Source organism: Cebidichthys violaceus, unplaced genomic scaffold (genome assembly GCF_023349555.1).
Source record: "Cebidichthys violaceus isolate CVI_PGR_0920_01 unplaced genomic scaffold, fCebVio1.0.p SCAF_16, whole genome shotgun sequence".
NCBI classification, from domain to species: Eukaryota; Metazoa; Chordata; class Actinopteri; order Perciformes; family Stichaeidae; genus Cebidichthys; species Cebidichthys violaceus.
This window is the reverse complement of record NW_027176329.1, coordinates 709,577-724,103: the sequence shown is the minus strand read 5'-3', so window position 1 is coordinate 724,103 and position 14,527 is coordinate 709,577. Positions and strand designations below refer to the sequence as shown.

The window sequence follows — 14,527 nt, the reverse complement described above, 5'->3', positions numbered from 1 at the left end:
AAACACTTTGACTTGTGTTGAGATTTCAACTTTTCTTTTATTAGATATCGTTTTGTTGGCTGTCAGTAAGTTGTTACATTGTTGCATGTTTGTGTCACTGACCACAAGACTTCACTAAGAAACTCATTATTACATCTCCAGTTAGTGAAAGATGATTGATGGACATGTATGGCTTTGTACTGTTTGTCTGTTTGTCCACACCATCAGATACTGATTGTGGTATGAATCACAGAGAGGACCTCTCTCCTCCACCGACCACCCCCCCAACAAGCCGGCTCCCGTCCCTCCTCATGTGTGGCAGGGCCCTGGTCCTCCACCAGCCTGTATCACCACGGGAGGAGGCCGGTGAAGGCCCGCTCTGCCCCCCCTGACAGGATGAAGGTGCTGCTGCTGTAACTCACTCTGATGTGATTTCCATTCGTTTGGCCCGGCCCCTACTTTCCCCTCTGTCTAATCCCTCACTGCTCTCACCGCCGTCAAGCCTCGCTAATCCTGCCGGCAGGCTTTAGAAGGAGAAGCTTCCTCACACGGACTCTGATCAACGGACGGGAAGGTTCTGCTGCTCACTGAGCAGAGCAGACGCCATCACAGAGTGTGTGGACCTGCAGCTGCTGGTCAGCCTGCTGGAGCTGACGCGTTGCTTCATAGAGGGGTGACAGGCTGTGCTCTGGAACAGCTCCGCTGGGTTTCTGGAGTCGGTGGTGAACAGGAACACGGACGCGGCTTGATGCGTGTTCATGAGTGTTGTTGTTGAAAGAGGACGAACGCTCTGGTGCACCTTGCATGAGGCTCCTCTCTGTCTACACACAGGTGAGTACACTTACAGCTCAAGTCTACAGAGGAGAGTCTAATACTCTGACAGAGTGGTTCACCTTACGTTTCCAGTACTAATCCCAGAAGTGATTGGCTGCTGCATTAATAGATTAGAATAGAATTAAGATCGATGAGATGGTTATTGGAATGTTATTGCATTAAAGCTGTAAAAACAACACAGACATATTGCCCTCTATGAAGTTGTTATGGCTAACATGTTCATACCCAAAGACCTGTTGAGTGGATTATCTACATTTTCAGCTCCACTATGGTGTGTGTGTGTGTGTGTGTGTGTGTGTGTGTGTGTGTGTGTGTGTGTGTGTGTGTGTGTGTGTGTGTGTGTGTGTGTGTGTGTGTGTGTGAGAGTGTGAGAGTGTGTGAGTGTGTGAGTGTGTGAGATGAGGGTTCTGAGAGCAGGGAGAGTGGAACAGTTTTGTTCCGTGAAGAAGTGAGGGTTGCTACTTCTGTTTGCTTCTAGTGTCTACAGCTGCATGATGAACTGTTGTTTGTCAAGAAATACTTGAAGCACTCAACAACCCCCAACAATGTCTACATCTGTTCTGGTGTGTGTTGTGTACGGGTCGACCCAACAGGGTGCAGAGCGTTAACTGGTGAGCCTCAGAGGTGCAGATCTGAACTCGTTCAGGACTTTAATGATCGATGACGGTAGAAAGCCTGAGCTCTGCACAACATCTGACCACGTCCTGAAGTGACACACACACATATACACACACATATATATATATATATATATATATATATATATATATATATATATATATATATATATATATATATATATATATATATATATATATATATATATATATATAAACAATGTGTACAAATAGTGCTATGTAAGTAGCTTTGTTGTAGCGTGACGGGCGGTACAATAAGCCTGTGTTTGTCTGCTAACAGAAGCGACGCTCCTGACATGAGTGAATGGCCCCTCACAGAGCAGACATGACAGCAGAGGAGCCCCCCGTCCCGTGGGTGTCCGGCCCCGTGGGGGAGGTCAAGCTAACGCCTGAGGTCGGGCTGGAGGAGGGACTCGACGGCCGCAACCAAGAAGCGACGCGCTGTCGCACAGACACGCCCAGTGAGCAACGTTCAGCAATCGCCGACAGGTAACACGAGGGTGGCATCTATCTGTGGAGCCGCTCCATAGACAGACTGACTGCGTCCCTCTGAAGGACCTCTCTGGGGAAGTTTGTTCTGTCTTAAAGGGACAGTGATTTGGTGTCAGCTAGCAGTGTGATTGCTAACTGAAGACTGAAGCTGGTTCATGTAATACTTTGTAATAGTTTAGTGCTTGATGTTCCCACTCATCGAGCACTAATGCTTGGTCAGAGGCCCTCGACACCCCTCTAGTTTTAAATGTGTGAATATGCATCGTGTCTTTTCAAAGTAAAGGTCCATGTTTACGGGAAACGTATAGTTTATGCTCATCATCGTCTCTTTTCAAAATAAACTTCCAAAGTAGGTTTCCTTAGTTTTTAGTTTGGGTTTAAGTAAAGCTTAGGAATAGATGGTGGTTTGGGTTAAGTATGTTTTTTACATAACTGGCATTAGTTAAGTGCTTGAGTTACTCAACTAAAGTAAGGTCAAATGTTGACGTTGTTTCACACAGGACACGATCCGTGGTCTCCTGAGTGAAGGTCCTGTGTATGTTCTACCCATCCATTGACCCGTTAACCTGCTCTGTATGGACCTTCTCTGTCTCTAGTTGCTCTGATGACACAGGCGGCTTTACATTTGAGTAAACGGTGATACATGCGAGGGTCGCCAATGTCTCCACAGGGGTTCTGAGGGGCGATGGGCGGAGAAGGCGGAGAACTTTGAGGAGTTGTGAGAATGTTGGTTCGCCGAGAGGAGAAACCTCAGGAAGTATAACAGATCTCTACGCTTCCCTCCGATGATTTGTCTTCGGCTGGTTTAACCTGGTTTTCCTCAGGGCTTTACATTGAGCTGGAGCGTCTCGTACAGACGCAGCACAAGCACTGACGAAGCTCATTTCTCAGGTGTTGAAACTTAAAATGGGCTTAAACAGAGTTATAAAAAACAAGTTTATTACAGGATGCATTGTGTTGCATAGAGGACTGGATATTTACAACTTCAATAGATTTGAATTTGTGGATTTAAAGGTGTTATTACTATTATCGTTTACTGTGACTATTGACACCAAACTGTTGTGGAAGGAAGAGGAAGGAATACTTTGCGCTCTCTAGGGACCTCTAGGGGCGACCCTGTTGTTCATTCACTTAGAATCCAGTGATGGGCCCCTGTTGGAGTCCGATTGGAGGCCTTGAGTGTTTCTGTTGGGGGTCATGGACGTGTCTGAGAAGGCTTCTTGCAGAGCTACCATCACAGCACCAGTGAGGTACATGTTAAAGAGAGATCCCGTCTGTGCAGGGAGGAGCCGTTTTGTAGGATCTGCCATGAAGGCAGGGCCTCGGGGGAGCTGCTGTCCCCCTGCGAGTGCTGTGGTAGCCTGGCCATGGTGCACCGGGCCTGTCTGGAGCACTGGCTCACCGCCTCCAACAGCAGCCACTGTGAACTCTGCCACCACCAGTTTGCACTGGAGCGCCTGCCGAAGCCCCTTACTGAGGTAGGCCCTTACAATACACAGCATACACATACACATACACATACATATATATATATATATATATATATATATATGTGTGTGTGTGTGTGTGTGTGTGTGTATATATATACACACACACACACACACACACACACACACACACACACACACACACACATATATATATATATATATATATATATATATATATATATATATATATATATATATATATATATATATATATATATATATATATATATATATATATATATATATATGTATGTGTGTGTGTGTGTGTGTGTGTGTGTGTGTGTATATATAAACACACACACACATAAATACATATATATATATATATATATAGGAGAGGAATCAAGGATGTACAAACTGGGGAATGAGAGAGGATGAGCCCTGCTGCCTTCCTGCTGGAGGACCTGCTGCTGTCAGTTGGACCTGCTTGTACCCCTAAAGCCACTTAGCCTGAGAGCCAGATTAGAAGGTGTCTCCTCCCCTCTCGTATTAGCGGCCTTGTCGTCTTCCTGCTGCATGTGTGGTCACAGCCAGTAATCTGCTGATTAAGCACCGTGCTCTCCACCAGGTTAAAGAGGTGAGCAGCGTAAGCCTGCTGTCGGGCAATGCTGGACACATGTGCTCACATGCACAGAAACACATGCACAACATTTACATTATTGATACAGCAGTGTGTCTGATCTCAAAGGTGTTGAGACATCAGGCCCTGCACACACTGTGTGTGTGTGTGTGTGTGTGTGTGTGTGTGTGTGTGTGTGTGTGTGTGTGTGTGTGTGTGTGTGTGTGTGTGTGTGTGTGTGTGTGTGTGTGTGTGTGTGTGTGTGTGTGTGTGTGTGTGTGTCGGACCTTCACAGGCTTGGTGACCTTACTTAAACTGGAGCACACCTTTAATCAGCCATGAAAACAGCTGTTGTTGTTGTTGTTAGAATATTGTGTATTTAAGCTTCACACATAACCACACTCACTGCAGGTCCCTTTAATAGCCAACTAATTATTAGACTGGGGACGTCAGTATTTTAGTATATGTTTGATATCATTGAACAATTATATCATAATGATATATAATCATTTAAAAAAGCCTGATATCTATCATTCTCCCCCCAGTGGTTGTGTTCTCCAGCCGTGCAGCAGCAGAGGAGGACGCTGTGCGGCGATGCCGTGTGTTTCCTGTTCATCACCCCGCTGGCCAGCCTGTCAGGGTGGCTGTGTGTTCAGGGAGCCATGGACCTCTACTACACCAACGGCATGGAGGCCCTGGGGCTGCTGGTCCTCACGCTGGCCCTCTTCAGCATATACGTCTTCTGGACCCTGGTACGTTCAGGGTCTACACTCGTCATTCGGTCAGCACATCGTTTTGCTTGTTTTACCCTCCGTGACCTTAAATTCAATCCGGCCTGGTGTAGAAGGACGTGGGCGATAAGTCTCTGCAGCTCCTCTCTTATTCCAGTCATTTGATTTGGTTAGCAGCTTCAACTTACTAGGTTATTTAAAACCACCCATCAAATAATTAGTTAGCTTGAAACTACAAATAAATCACAAAACATAAAAGAAAACTTGGCCCTTCGGAGGGGAGGTGCATTCTTGACCTTTGGGAGCAGTAGTCACCAGCTCAGCCACTTACAAGCTTTTCCAGGCTTTTAATCTTCATCACATGGTCTTCATCAGCCAATAGCAGTGACTCAGTTGTCATCCAATGGTCCGGCTCGACTCAACTCACTTATGGTACCAGGTCCTTCTCATTTATTATTTGTAACATCTTCAATGGGACTCTTTTTATCACATTATGTTTGACCATGAACCTTCACCAGACTGAAAACTGAACCGTGACGCTTGTTTCTCAGGTGTCTGTGCGCTACCATATGAATTTGTTCCAAACGTGGAAGAAGACCAACAAGACGGTGCGGTTGCAGATTCCCTTGCCTGCCCACAGCACACCTACCCAACAGAGCCTGCCCATAAACACCTCCTGCAAAGGCTCCAATAAAGAGACTATGGTGTAGACCGCAGTCCACAACACGGCACAGACCTCATAGAGGAGGACAGCGAAGCCAAAGACACGTCCCCATCCCGACACGACAGCAGAGCTGAAGCCAGGGTTGGTGGACTCCTTCAAGAACCGCAGGATCGTCACCTGCTGCTGGAACAATGGAGTCTCACAACCGTCGAGTCCGTCTGAGGAAAACTACGACCTTGTGTCATCTCTCCACATCAGAAGAGTCATCTGGTCAATCGTGGACTTTTGACTGACAATCATTTCCTGGAAACAAAGCGTTCTGGACTATCTGACCATGCAGTAATGTTTCCTCCTCGTGGAATAAGATCAATCGTTGACTCCGTTGTAATATCTACAATAATAATGGAGCCGAATCTGGACGGCTTGTTGAATCACAGGTTGTCTGACATGCCATGAAGTAGTGACTGGGTCGTCTTAGTTTACAGCTTGTGGGTTGGTAAGCACTGTGTGGACGAGGACATGTTCCCTTTAAGGAATGAACTTCATCCACATGAAACATGGGTACAAGAGCCCCCTCCATCTGGAACCGGTTAAAAACACCCAACAGCCTGCTCGGGTTGCTCTCGGGTGGATTGGACAATGCAGTAGCGAGTGAAGGACATTCACGCCACATCTAGAGCAGCCATGCCAGCAGCTGTGAGGCTGTACCTGTGGGCACAGTGGAGCTGTGAGCCAAGTGCCAACGTCAGCGTGCTGGAATTAAGCCCACCATGTTCAGTCTTAGTTTAGCATGTTCGCTTGCTAACAAGTGAATTAGTGCTAAACACAAAGTGCAGCTGAAACTGAGACGTTGACCTGAAGGTCGAGACGTTGACCTGATGGTTGACCTGAAGGTCGAGACGTTGACCTGAAGGTCGAGACGTTGACCTGATGGTCGAGACGTTGACCTGATGGTTGACCTGATGGTTGAGACGTTGACCTGAAGGTTGAGGAAAAGTCTTTTTTGGCAACCTGCCATTTTAGTCATTGCAACGTGATTCTTTTTGGACAGGGATCTTTACTTGAAAATTGTACAGCATCATTTGTCACTGTTCCCATTATCTACAGGTTACAAATAAAGTTTTAAAAAAAAAAAATCCATCCTCGCTCATTTAAGTGCAGTGGGATTCTCTTTGCACCTCGCTCGTCTTTTCCTAACTTCTTATAAATTCTTGTGACATTCCATCAGAATTAAGAAAAGAAAATTGAAAATGACATTTGACATTATTTTTTGGACTCTTCAAACAGTCCTAGTATGATCAGTGCAGCATCCATCATCCTCTAGGAAACTAGTTCTCCAATATTCCGTGTTTTCATTTACAGCCTGATGCAAAATCCTTAAGCATCATGTCAGCTTTTACATTCCCATTTCCAGGATGAAGAAAACCCAAACCATCTCCATGATTGGACACCATTAGTCAGAAAATGTGCAGATTAAATTCGTTGAGTTAATTAAACCTTAAACTGGTGCTGCTGAAGTCCATCCCACTTCAGAGTGTTGTGAGCCATCGTGAACTCTGAGCACATTTGCTGTAATGAACAGTCTTCAACACACAGTCAGATGTATATCTTTATTATGCTAACAGTTTTATTTCACACATTCATTTAAAATGAGATAAAATCAAAGCTCACATCGTCTTGTGCAGCTGGAGCGAGGAGCACTGAGGTCGATGCGTCGCTCTAAGGCATCCGAGCTCTTCACGGTCAGACCGGCGGGTCAAAGTCCTGCTGTGGTTCTGCAGAGAGGAGTCCGTCGTTTGAGACGACGCCGGAACCAGAGAGCAGCAGACGTCCGTTCTCCCGGGTCGGAGCTGGTCCAAGTGTTCCAGGCAGGCGGCAGCGATTCACATGACGGCACAGCTGCCCTCCTTAGACAGATCCTGAAAGCAAACCGCAGCGTCAGCACATTTATCAAATGAACAGTTACCGTCACGGGACGCATGCCGGCAGTCTGTTAGTGCTGAACATGCAGCGAGGGGAAGGTACGGCACACGGGTCACAGCGGGGAGATACCGACGGCAACGAGCACCGCGTGGAAACCAGGGAGTCCAGATCAGTGGACTCGTGGTTCCCTTTAACTGAAGGATTGCCGTTTGGTTAAGTTCTCATGCATGTTTAAACCAAACTCAAATAAGTGTGTCTTAGCATTTAGAAGTTAGTAATATGATTATCAGCATTAATAAGGCACGTTATTGCTTCACTGGCTTCATCCTTTGTGCCTATAACCTTAAACATGACGGATGTATTGCAGCTGGGCTCTGCATCGCACTTAATTAAGAAAGCTTTTCAATCATGTTTCTACACAAACTGAAAGATACGTCAGACATTAAGCTGTCAAAAGCTAAATGCATCCATGCATCTGCATCCAAAACAAACCGCTGAGAGCGCGAGACACTTTCACCGCTTGTTTTCATCGACGCTCCGATACCAGCGAGCGTAGCTGCGTGCATACAGTACTGCATGAAGACCGATGCCGATCGAATCCAAACCGCTTTGATTTAGAACACAAATCTATTCTGGGTTTTGCCCGATTCAAAATGTGTTTGAGCACCAAACGTTCATACGTCTACATTTAAGTCACTAAAGTGGACAGTGAGGAAAAGTTGGCTGGGTTAAAGTTCCACATTCTTCTGTTTCCAGAGAGCTTAAAACTAAGACTAAAATAAAGCTGAAGGCAGCATGAACCTCCCTCAAGACCTCATTTCTTTATCCCGGTAATGTGTTGCACATGTCACCATCACATCCTGGTTTTCAGAGACCTGGTTCCTCATGTTCCTCATGCATCCCAAATAAGATACAAACTGGGATACTAATGAGCACGCTGGATGAACATCAGTTCACCAACGCTGTCTGTTATTACATTACAGCCTGTAGCCCCGCCCCTAAATCATCCCCTCTTTATGGTCTGTTTGACTCTAAATGTTCCATAATGTACTAAATGAACATCATGCTGTATTGAAGAAGACTGTAAACTAGAGATTGAGACCATAAACTCATGTTTACAATGTTTACTGAGGGAATAAATGAAGAGAGAAGTAGAGTCATTTTAGACTAGACTTCTATACAACCAGAGGAGTCGCCCCCTGATGGACACTAGAGAGAATGCAGCTTTAAAGACACTTTCTCATTGGCTTCAGTCTTCAGAAGTGACAGCATAAGATTTGACCTCGTCTGTGGATCCGTTAGTTTCTGTGTGACTTTGGTGAATACGAACTAACCCTTTAAAAACACCAAGTTGGACATTTTGGACGGTTTCTAGAGCTCCGTCTGCTGCTCTAGTTGTGTGACTATAGTGGATAGAATCACCATGAATCCAGCACTCCACTCATTGTTGTGATGGAGAAGCTCATCAGGATCCATGACGTTCGGCTCAGTGGAGCTCGTCAAAGGGAGACGTCGGTATCGTTCAAACTGGACCCCATTTTAGTGTCAAACTGACTAATGATTAGAAGTTACCCTTCAACCCAGAGACTGACTCCTGACTCACTGATGGTTTTTGCTGAATGAATCAAAGGCAGGAGCAAATGCAGCAGGTTTGAAGGAGCCATGCATCTGTACACTGATACAAGCAGACGAGCAGAGGGACCGCTCCGCCCTCCTCACCTGTACAGCACGCCGCCTGCTCTGCACTCAAGAGACAGAGCAACACTTCTTCTTCTTCTTCCTCTTGGGCTTCAGTGAAGGCAGCATGAAAAAACAACAACAACGGACGTCAAGTTTCATGTACTGAGGCATTTGGGCCCGGTTCTGTAAGAGTTTGTTGTCGGCTGCTTTTTATGAGTCAGTGTCTTCACCTGTCTCCGAAAGTGCTGGATGTCACTGCCAGCGACGTATTCTTCATCAAAGTCCAGTTCAGTCTCCTCCTCACCTCCGTCCTGCAGGCACACCCGGTGCTCCGCCATCTCCTAGACCGGATCACATGACATCCAACATCATACCTTCAAACGTCTATATCCAAAGCAACACTTTGTAAGAATTACATTGTTTCAGAATCTAAAAAGAGCATTTTAAAGAGCGATTCAATCGATAAAATGTAAACGTTTGAATTCAATATTTCACAATCTTGATAAATATGCCCAGAGGACCTCATGGAGACGCGTTCTCAACACGTCTCCTGGTGGTGAAGCTTCCTCCGGTCATCATCATCGAGATGAAGAGAATAACGCTACGATAAAGTGTGTAGCCTCGACTGTTGAGACGAAGTCTGTGAACACGATTTCTTAACGGCTAGATTCATGTTGTTTTCTCTGAATTCAACACAAACGTATTCTCAGAGTCTCATCAGGGAGATACAGGACGAGTCCTCTAGACGCGTCGATAGTGAACCGAGTCCTTCTGGATTTTAACGCGACAGAGACACAAAGTAATGAGCAACATCGCCCGGGTTTGACTGCAGTGAAGCAAACTGCATCTCCCAGAATGCACCAGCACAAAATGCTCCACTAACCTCATGGTTGGGGTCCAGAAGAACCACCCTCACGTGAGCGACGGGGCCCCAGCTCCTCTGGCCCTGCAGGACCAGGTCCCCAGAATCAGCCTCCGCATCTTCACCTGCGGCCCAGATCTGACCACACACACACACACACACACACACACACACACACACACACACACACACACACACACACACACACACACACACACACACACACACACACACACACACACACACACACACACACACACACACACACACACACACACACACACACACACACACTTTATTGCCCCCCCCCCATAATGAGGCTTCTTGGCAGCAGAGCTGAGCTGTACAGTAAACAGAAACGTCAACTACTCACTGTGAGCGTCTGCCCAGCAGCCAGGGTGCAGGAGGAGGGGATGTGGAAGGAGAGGTCTTCACAGTCCGGGTACATCTTTCGTACCACCCAACCACCCAGCGGCTGCTCCTGGAAACGCACAACAAGTAAACACATTTCAGGCGGGAATCTAAGGTTTGCCGCCATAATGCGATTATTCAATGAACTGGACCGGATTTTTAATCCAGCGCAAAACAATGTGAAACACAACCTCCTCTGGCTGATTGTTAATAACGAGGAGAAGTGCAAATCAACGTCTGGAGCTGGGACATTCAAACTAATCCTTCAGACTAAAAGTACAAATGAAGCCATCATCCAGCCTCACCGTCTCAGAGTTGTTCTTCAGTCGGACGTATTTTCCGTCGACGTCGACCTCCGCCACGCTCACGCCGCCGCGCTCTGCTGACCGACTGGACATTTTAGAGACCGGCGATATGCCGGACACTCCCTCCAGTTTCCGTTTCTTCCCTCTGAGCTTGCGGCTGCCGTGCGCCTGAGTTCGGGGTATAGCCGCATGCTGGGAAGGGCTGGGTGACAGCTGCAGTCTGAGGAGAAGACGACATCATTTGGATTAAAAAGAGTAACTGGTGAAACACGCCGGAGGTCCCGGTATCACGCCATGTTACATGACAGATCACAGCCAAACCTCTGCTCCTCCACCTCCAGCATCTTCCTGTAGGCGTTGATCTCCATGTCCAGAGCCAGTTTGACGTCCAGCAGGTTCTCGTAGTCCTCCAGCTGGGAGAACATCCGGCTCCTCATAGTCAGCAGCTCCTGCTCCTTCTGACCGAGTCTGTGCTGCCAAACCTCCCGCTCCCCGTCGAGAGTCCTCTCCAGCTCCTGGAAGCGGCTCTCCAGCACCATTTTCTGACAGAGAAGAAGAAGAAGAAAGTCAGAGGCGAGGAAGAAGAAACACAGCGTGGAGCAAACTACACTAACTACAAAAAGGTCCTCAAAGAACGAGGAAGACAAACAACAGTTCGCTCAACACAACAAAATAAATATACAAAATAGAAGCAATAAGTCCGGCTGTGGATTTGGTCTACAGCTCCTTTAAGGGTTCATGGCCTCACTCACATCTGTCTGGTACTGCTGCAGCTGGGCGCTGAGGCTCTCCACTCGGACTTTGGTGGCTTCCAGTTCGTCTTTGGTGGCCGACGCAACACTGTTTTTCTCCAACGCGGCCTGCTGGGCGTTCTGCAACTGTAGCGCAGAAAGAAAGTTCAAGATCAGAAACTTTGAGTAATAAAAAAATAAATAGGGAAACTTCTAAAGACTTCACCTTAGAACTGAAGGTCCTGTCGATCTCTTCTTTGTACTGCTGCACCTGAGACTCGTGGTCCTGCCGGAGCTGCTGCATCGTCTCCGTCAGTTTACCCTCAAACTCTCTCCGTCGTCCCGAGTCCATCTCCACCAGAAGACTCTCGTGACGGCTTCGGATCTCAAAGATCTCCTTCAAAACACGAATAAACCCACAGAGCCGTGAGACGGCAAACAGAGGACAGGAGGACAGGTGAGGTGAACGTTAGTCATCTAGAGTCCAGCTGTGTGTTCCTACCTGCTGACTGAGGTTCATCTGGAGACCCAGCTGTTCTTTCAGGGTCTGCACCTGGTTCTCCAAGTCCACCCTCCTCAGGATCTCAGCGCTCAGCTGGTTCTTGGTGGCTGCCAGAGCGCCCTCTACCTGGTGACCCCCCCCCATCCCAGACACACAGTTATTAAACTAGAATAAATGAGCTTCATCTCTGGTAAAGTCATGGCTTTTCAGCTTAAAATCAGGTCTCAGGTACAAATATTTGTCACATTTATTTTGTGTCTTGATCACAGCGTGGAACATGTTGCTGAAACATGAATTATTAAAGGTCACAATATGATATACATCATGAAATAGCAAGTTTTCTGGTTAATCAATACAATAAATAGTCTCTATGCTTATTCATTTAGATGACATCATTGCTTAGATCTGGATATTTGATTTCATCGCGACCTTACGCCATTAAAGCCGATAGAGTCACAACCTCAACCATGCACTGGATTACATCTAGCTTCCGGTCTTACGTTTTCCAGCTGGCTGCTCTGGTCAGTGAACTCCTCACTGAGCCTCCTGTTGTCAGACAGCAGCTCAGTGAACGCAGCATCCTTGGAGCTCAGAGTTGCCTCGAGTTGCCTCCACTGGGCCAGAGCGGCGGTCAGATCGCTCTCCTTCTTCTGGTTCCTGAGGAGGAGAAGTTATGAGCGCCACAGAAAACAGCTGATCGTGCATCATCCATTCACACACACGTGTAGATGTAATGCTGCCTTGGTCGCTGTGTGAACATACACAAGTAGAAATATGAATATTGAGACACCTGCAGAGTATTAAACCACACAGCGGCGCAGAACTGTACATCAGCCCAGCTTCTTCTGCACCTGCGCGCTCTATGGCTGCATCCTACCGGTCCTACCTGGCCTGAAGTTTCCGGTACTCCTCGCAGAGATTTCCGTAGTCGATCTGCAACCGGGCCCTCTCTCCGGCCAGGACGTCCAGGGACTTCCTGACGTCGGCCAGCTCCTCCTCGTACAGCCGCCGAACGTTGCCCATCTCACGGCTTTTCGACTCATCTTTCTCCTCCAGCTGGAACAGAATGGAGGACCTTTCGCTTTCCAGGTCTTGGACCCGGTGGATGTAGTTGGCGAGGCGGTCGTTGAGGTGCCGGAGCTCCTCCTTCTCCTGGATGCGGTACATGCGGGTCGGGCTGGTGCCGGTGCCGGATGCGGGCAGGCCGGCGGCTGCGCTGTGTCGGCTGGCGGAGCGGCTGGAGCGGCCGCTGGAGGCGGCAGCGGGGGTCGAGGTGGCAGCGGCCATGACGATGGTGGGCTAGACACGTCCGAGTCCGAGTTCGCAGCTGGTCCAGATAGAGTTCAGTCGCTTCTTTATCAGCGGGGTCACGTTGAAGTTATTCCCATCCGCACTAACGTCTACATCAGTGGTGGATGCGGAGACATCTGTGATCGCAGCACGTGAAGAACCGGTACCCGGCTCTCCCTTCTGGTTAAATGGCTTCTGGTCCTGCGTTTACGATGTGCACAGCTGACGGTAATCACGCACTGACTAAGTAGCGTAAAGAATGCCAGCCGCGCCAAGTGACACTACATTACGCAATACATTTCCGGGTGAGATTTTCAAAATAATACGGAATTGACGGGTTCGTGTGTGTGTGTAATATTAACAACTATCAAAGTAACAATTCATATTGTATTTAAGGTACATTCTCATTTGCAAAACATCCTTATTGTCACCATTATGTATACTTTCAGGATGTTTACCATCATACAATCATTTTTCTGGTAGATTATTTTGCACATACATATTCATTTCTTGAAATAAAACACATAATATGTGTTTTATGTGTTTGTGGGGTCCACTGGATGTGTGGACAAATCTCAAACGAAACCAGTATCGTTCATACTGAATGATTTTTTTCCGGAGTGACCTTTACTTTGAAGGGAAAACTGGACAGCTTCCGTTATTTTCTTTAGCGTAACTCAGTCCAGCTTGACTGAAGTGAGATTCCTGCAGGACATCAGCTGATCGAGATGACTCACCAAAAGCCACTTCTCACGAGACTGCATCTGTTTTTATCAGCTGTTTATTCTTGACCCCAAATGTTAAATATCAACGTGAACTCATCACATGTACTACTCAAACTCATCACATGTACTACTCTAACTCATCACATGTACTACTCTAACTCATCACATGTACTACTCTAACTCATCACATGTACTACTCTAACTCATCACATGTACTACTCAAACTCATCACATGTACTACTCTAACTCATCACATGTACTACTCTAACTCATCACATGTACTACTCTAACTCATCACATGTACTACTCTAACTCATCACATGTACTACTCTAACTCATCACATGTACTACTCTAACTCATTACATGTACTACTCTAACTCATCACATGTACTACTCTAACTCATCACATGTACTACTCTAACTCATCACATGTACTACTCTAACTCATCACATGTACTACTCTAACTCATCACATGTACTACTCTAACTCATCACATGTACTACTCAAACTCATTACATGTACTACTCTAACTCATCACATGTACTACTCTAACTCATCACATGTACTACTCTAACTCATCACATGTACTACTCTAACTCATTACATTACAGCACATTTTCTGACACGTTTGAAATTTTAAATTAAGTGAAATTAAGTCATCATTTTCAAGCGGATCGTGTTTCGTATTAATCCTAAATTTCTCTTGGAA

General features: G+C 46.7%; 2 protein-coding genes across 2 annotated transcripts; one reads left to right on the top strand and one right to left on the bottom strand.

The window, feature by feature from the left end:
• Positions 1 to 356: 356 nt before the first annotated feature.
• On the top strand, positions 357 to 6,494 carry LOC137872334 (E3 ubiquitin-protein ligase MARCHF3-like). Its single transcript, XM_068710533.1, has 5 exons — positions 357 to 810; positions 1,732 to 1,940; positions 3,226 to 3,421; positions 4,538 to 4,744; positions 5,275 to 6,494. The coding sequence occupies exons 2-5, from the start codon at positions 1,756 to 1,758 to the stop codon at positions 5,431 to 5,433; spliced, it is 747 nt and encodes a 248-aa protein (XP_068566634.1). The 5' UTR covers positions 357 to 810; positions 1,732 to 1,755; the 3' UTR covers positions 5,434 to 6,494.
• A 489-nt stretch (positions 6,495 to 6,983) lies between these two features.
• Positions 6,984 to 13,353, bottom strand: lmnl3 (lamin L3). The gene is made up of 12 exons (XM_068710689.1): positions 12,688 to 13,353; positions 12,302 to 12,458; positions 11,802 to 11,927; positions 11,526 to 11,696; positions 11,321 to 11,446; positions 10,890 to 11,110; positions 10,569 to 10,788; positions 10,226 to 10,333; positions 9,874 to 9,990; positions 9,221 to 9,331; positions 9,030 to 9,098; positions 6,984 to 7,306 (listed from the first exon to the last, which is right to left on the bottom strand). Exons 1-11 carry the CDS (start codon positions 13,086 to 13,088, stop codon positions 9,057 to 9,059), a joined length of 1,800 nt encoding a protein of 599 aa, XP_068566790.1. The 5' UTR covers positions 13,089 to 13,353; the 3' UTR covers positions 6,984 to 7,306; positions 9,030 to 9,056.
• Between the last annotated feature and the right edge of the window lie 1,174 nt (positions 13,354 to 14,527).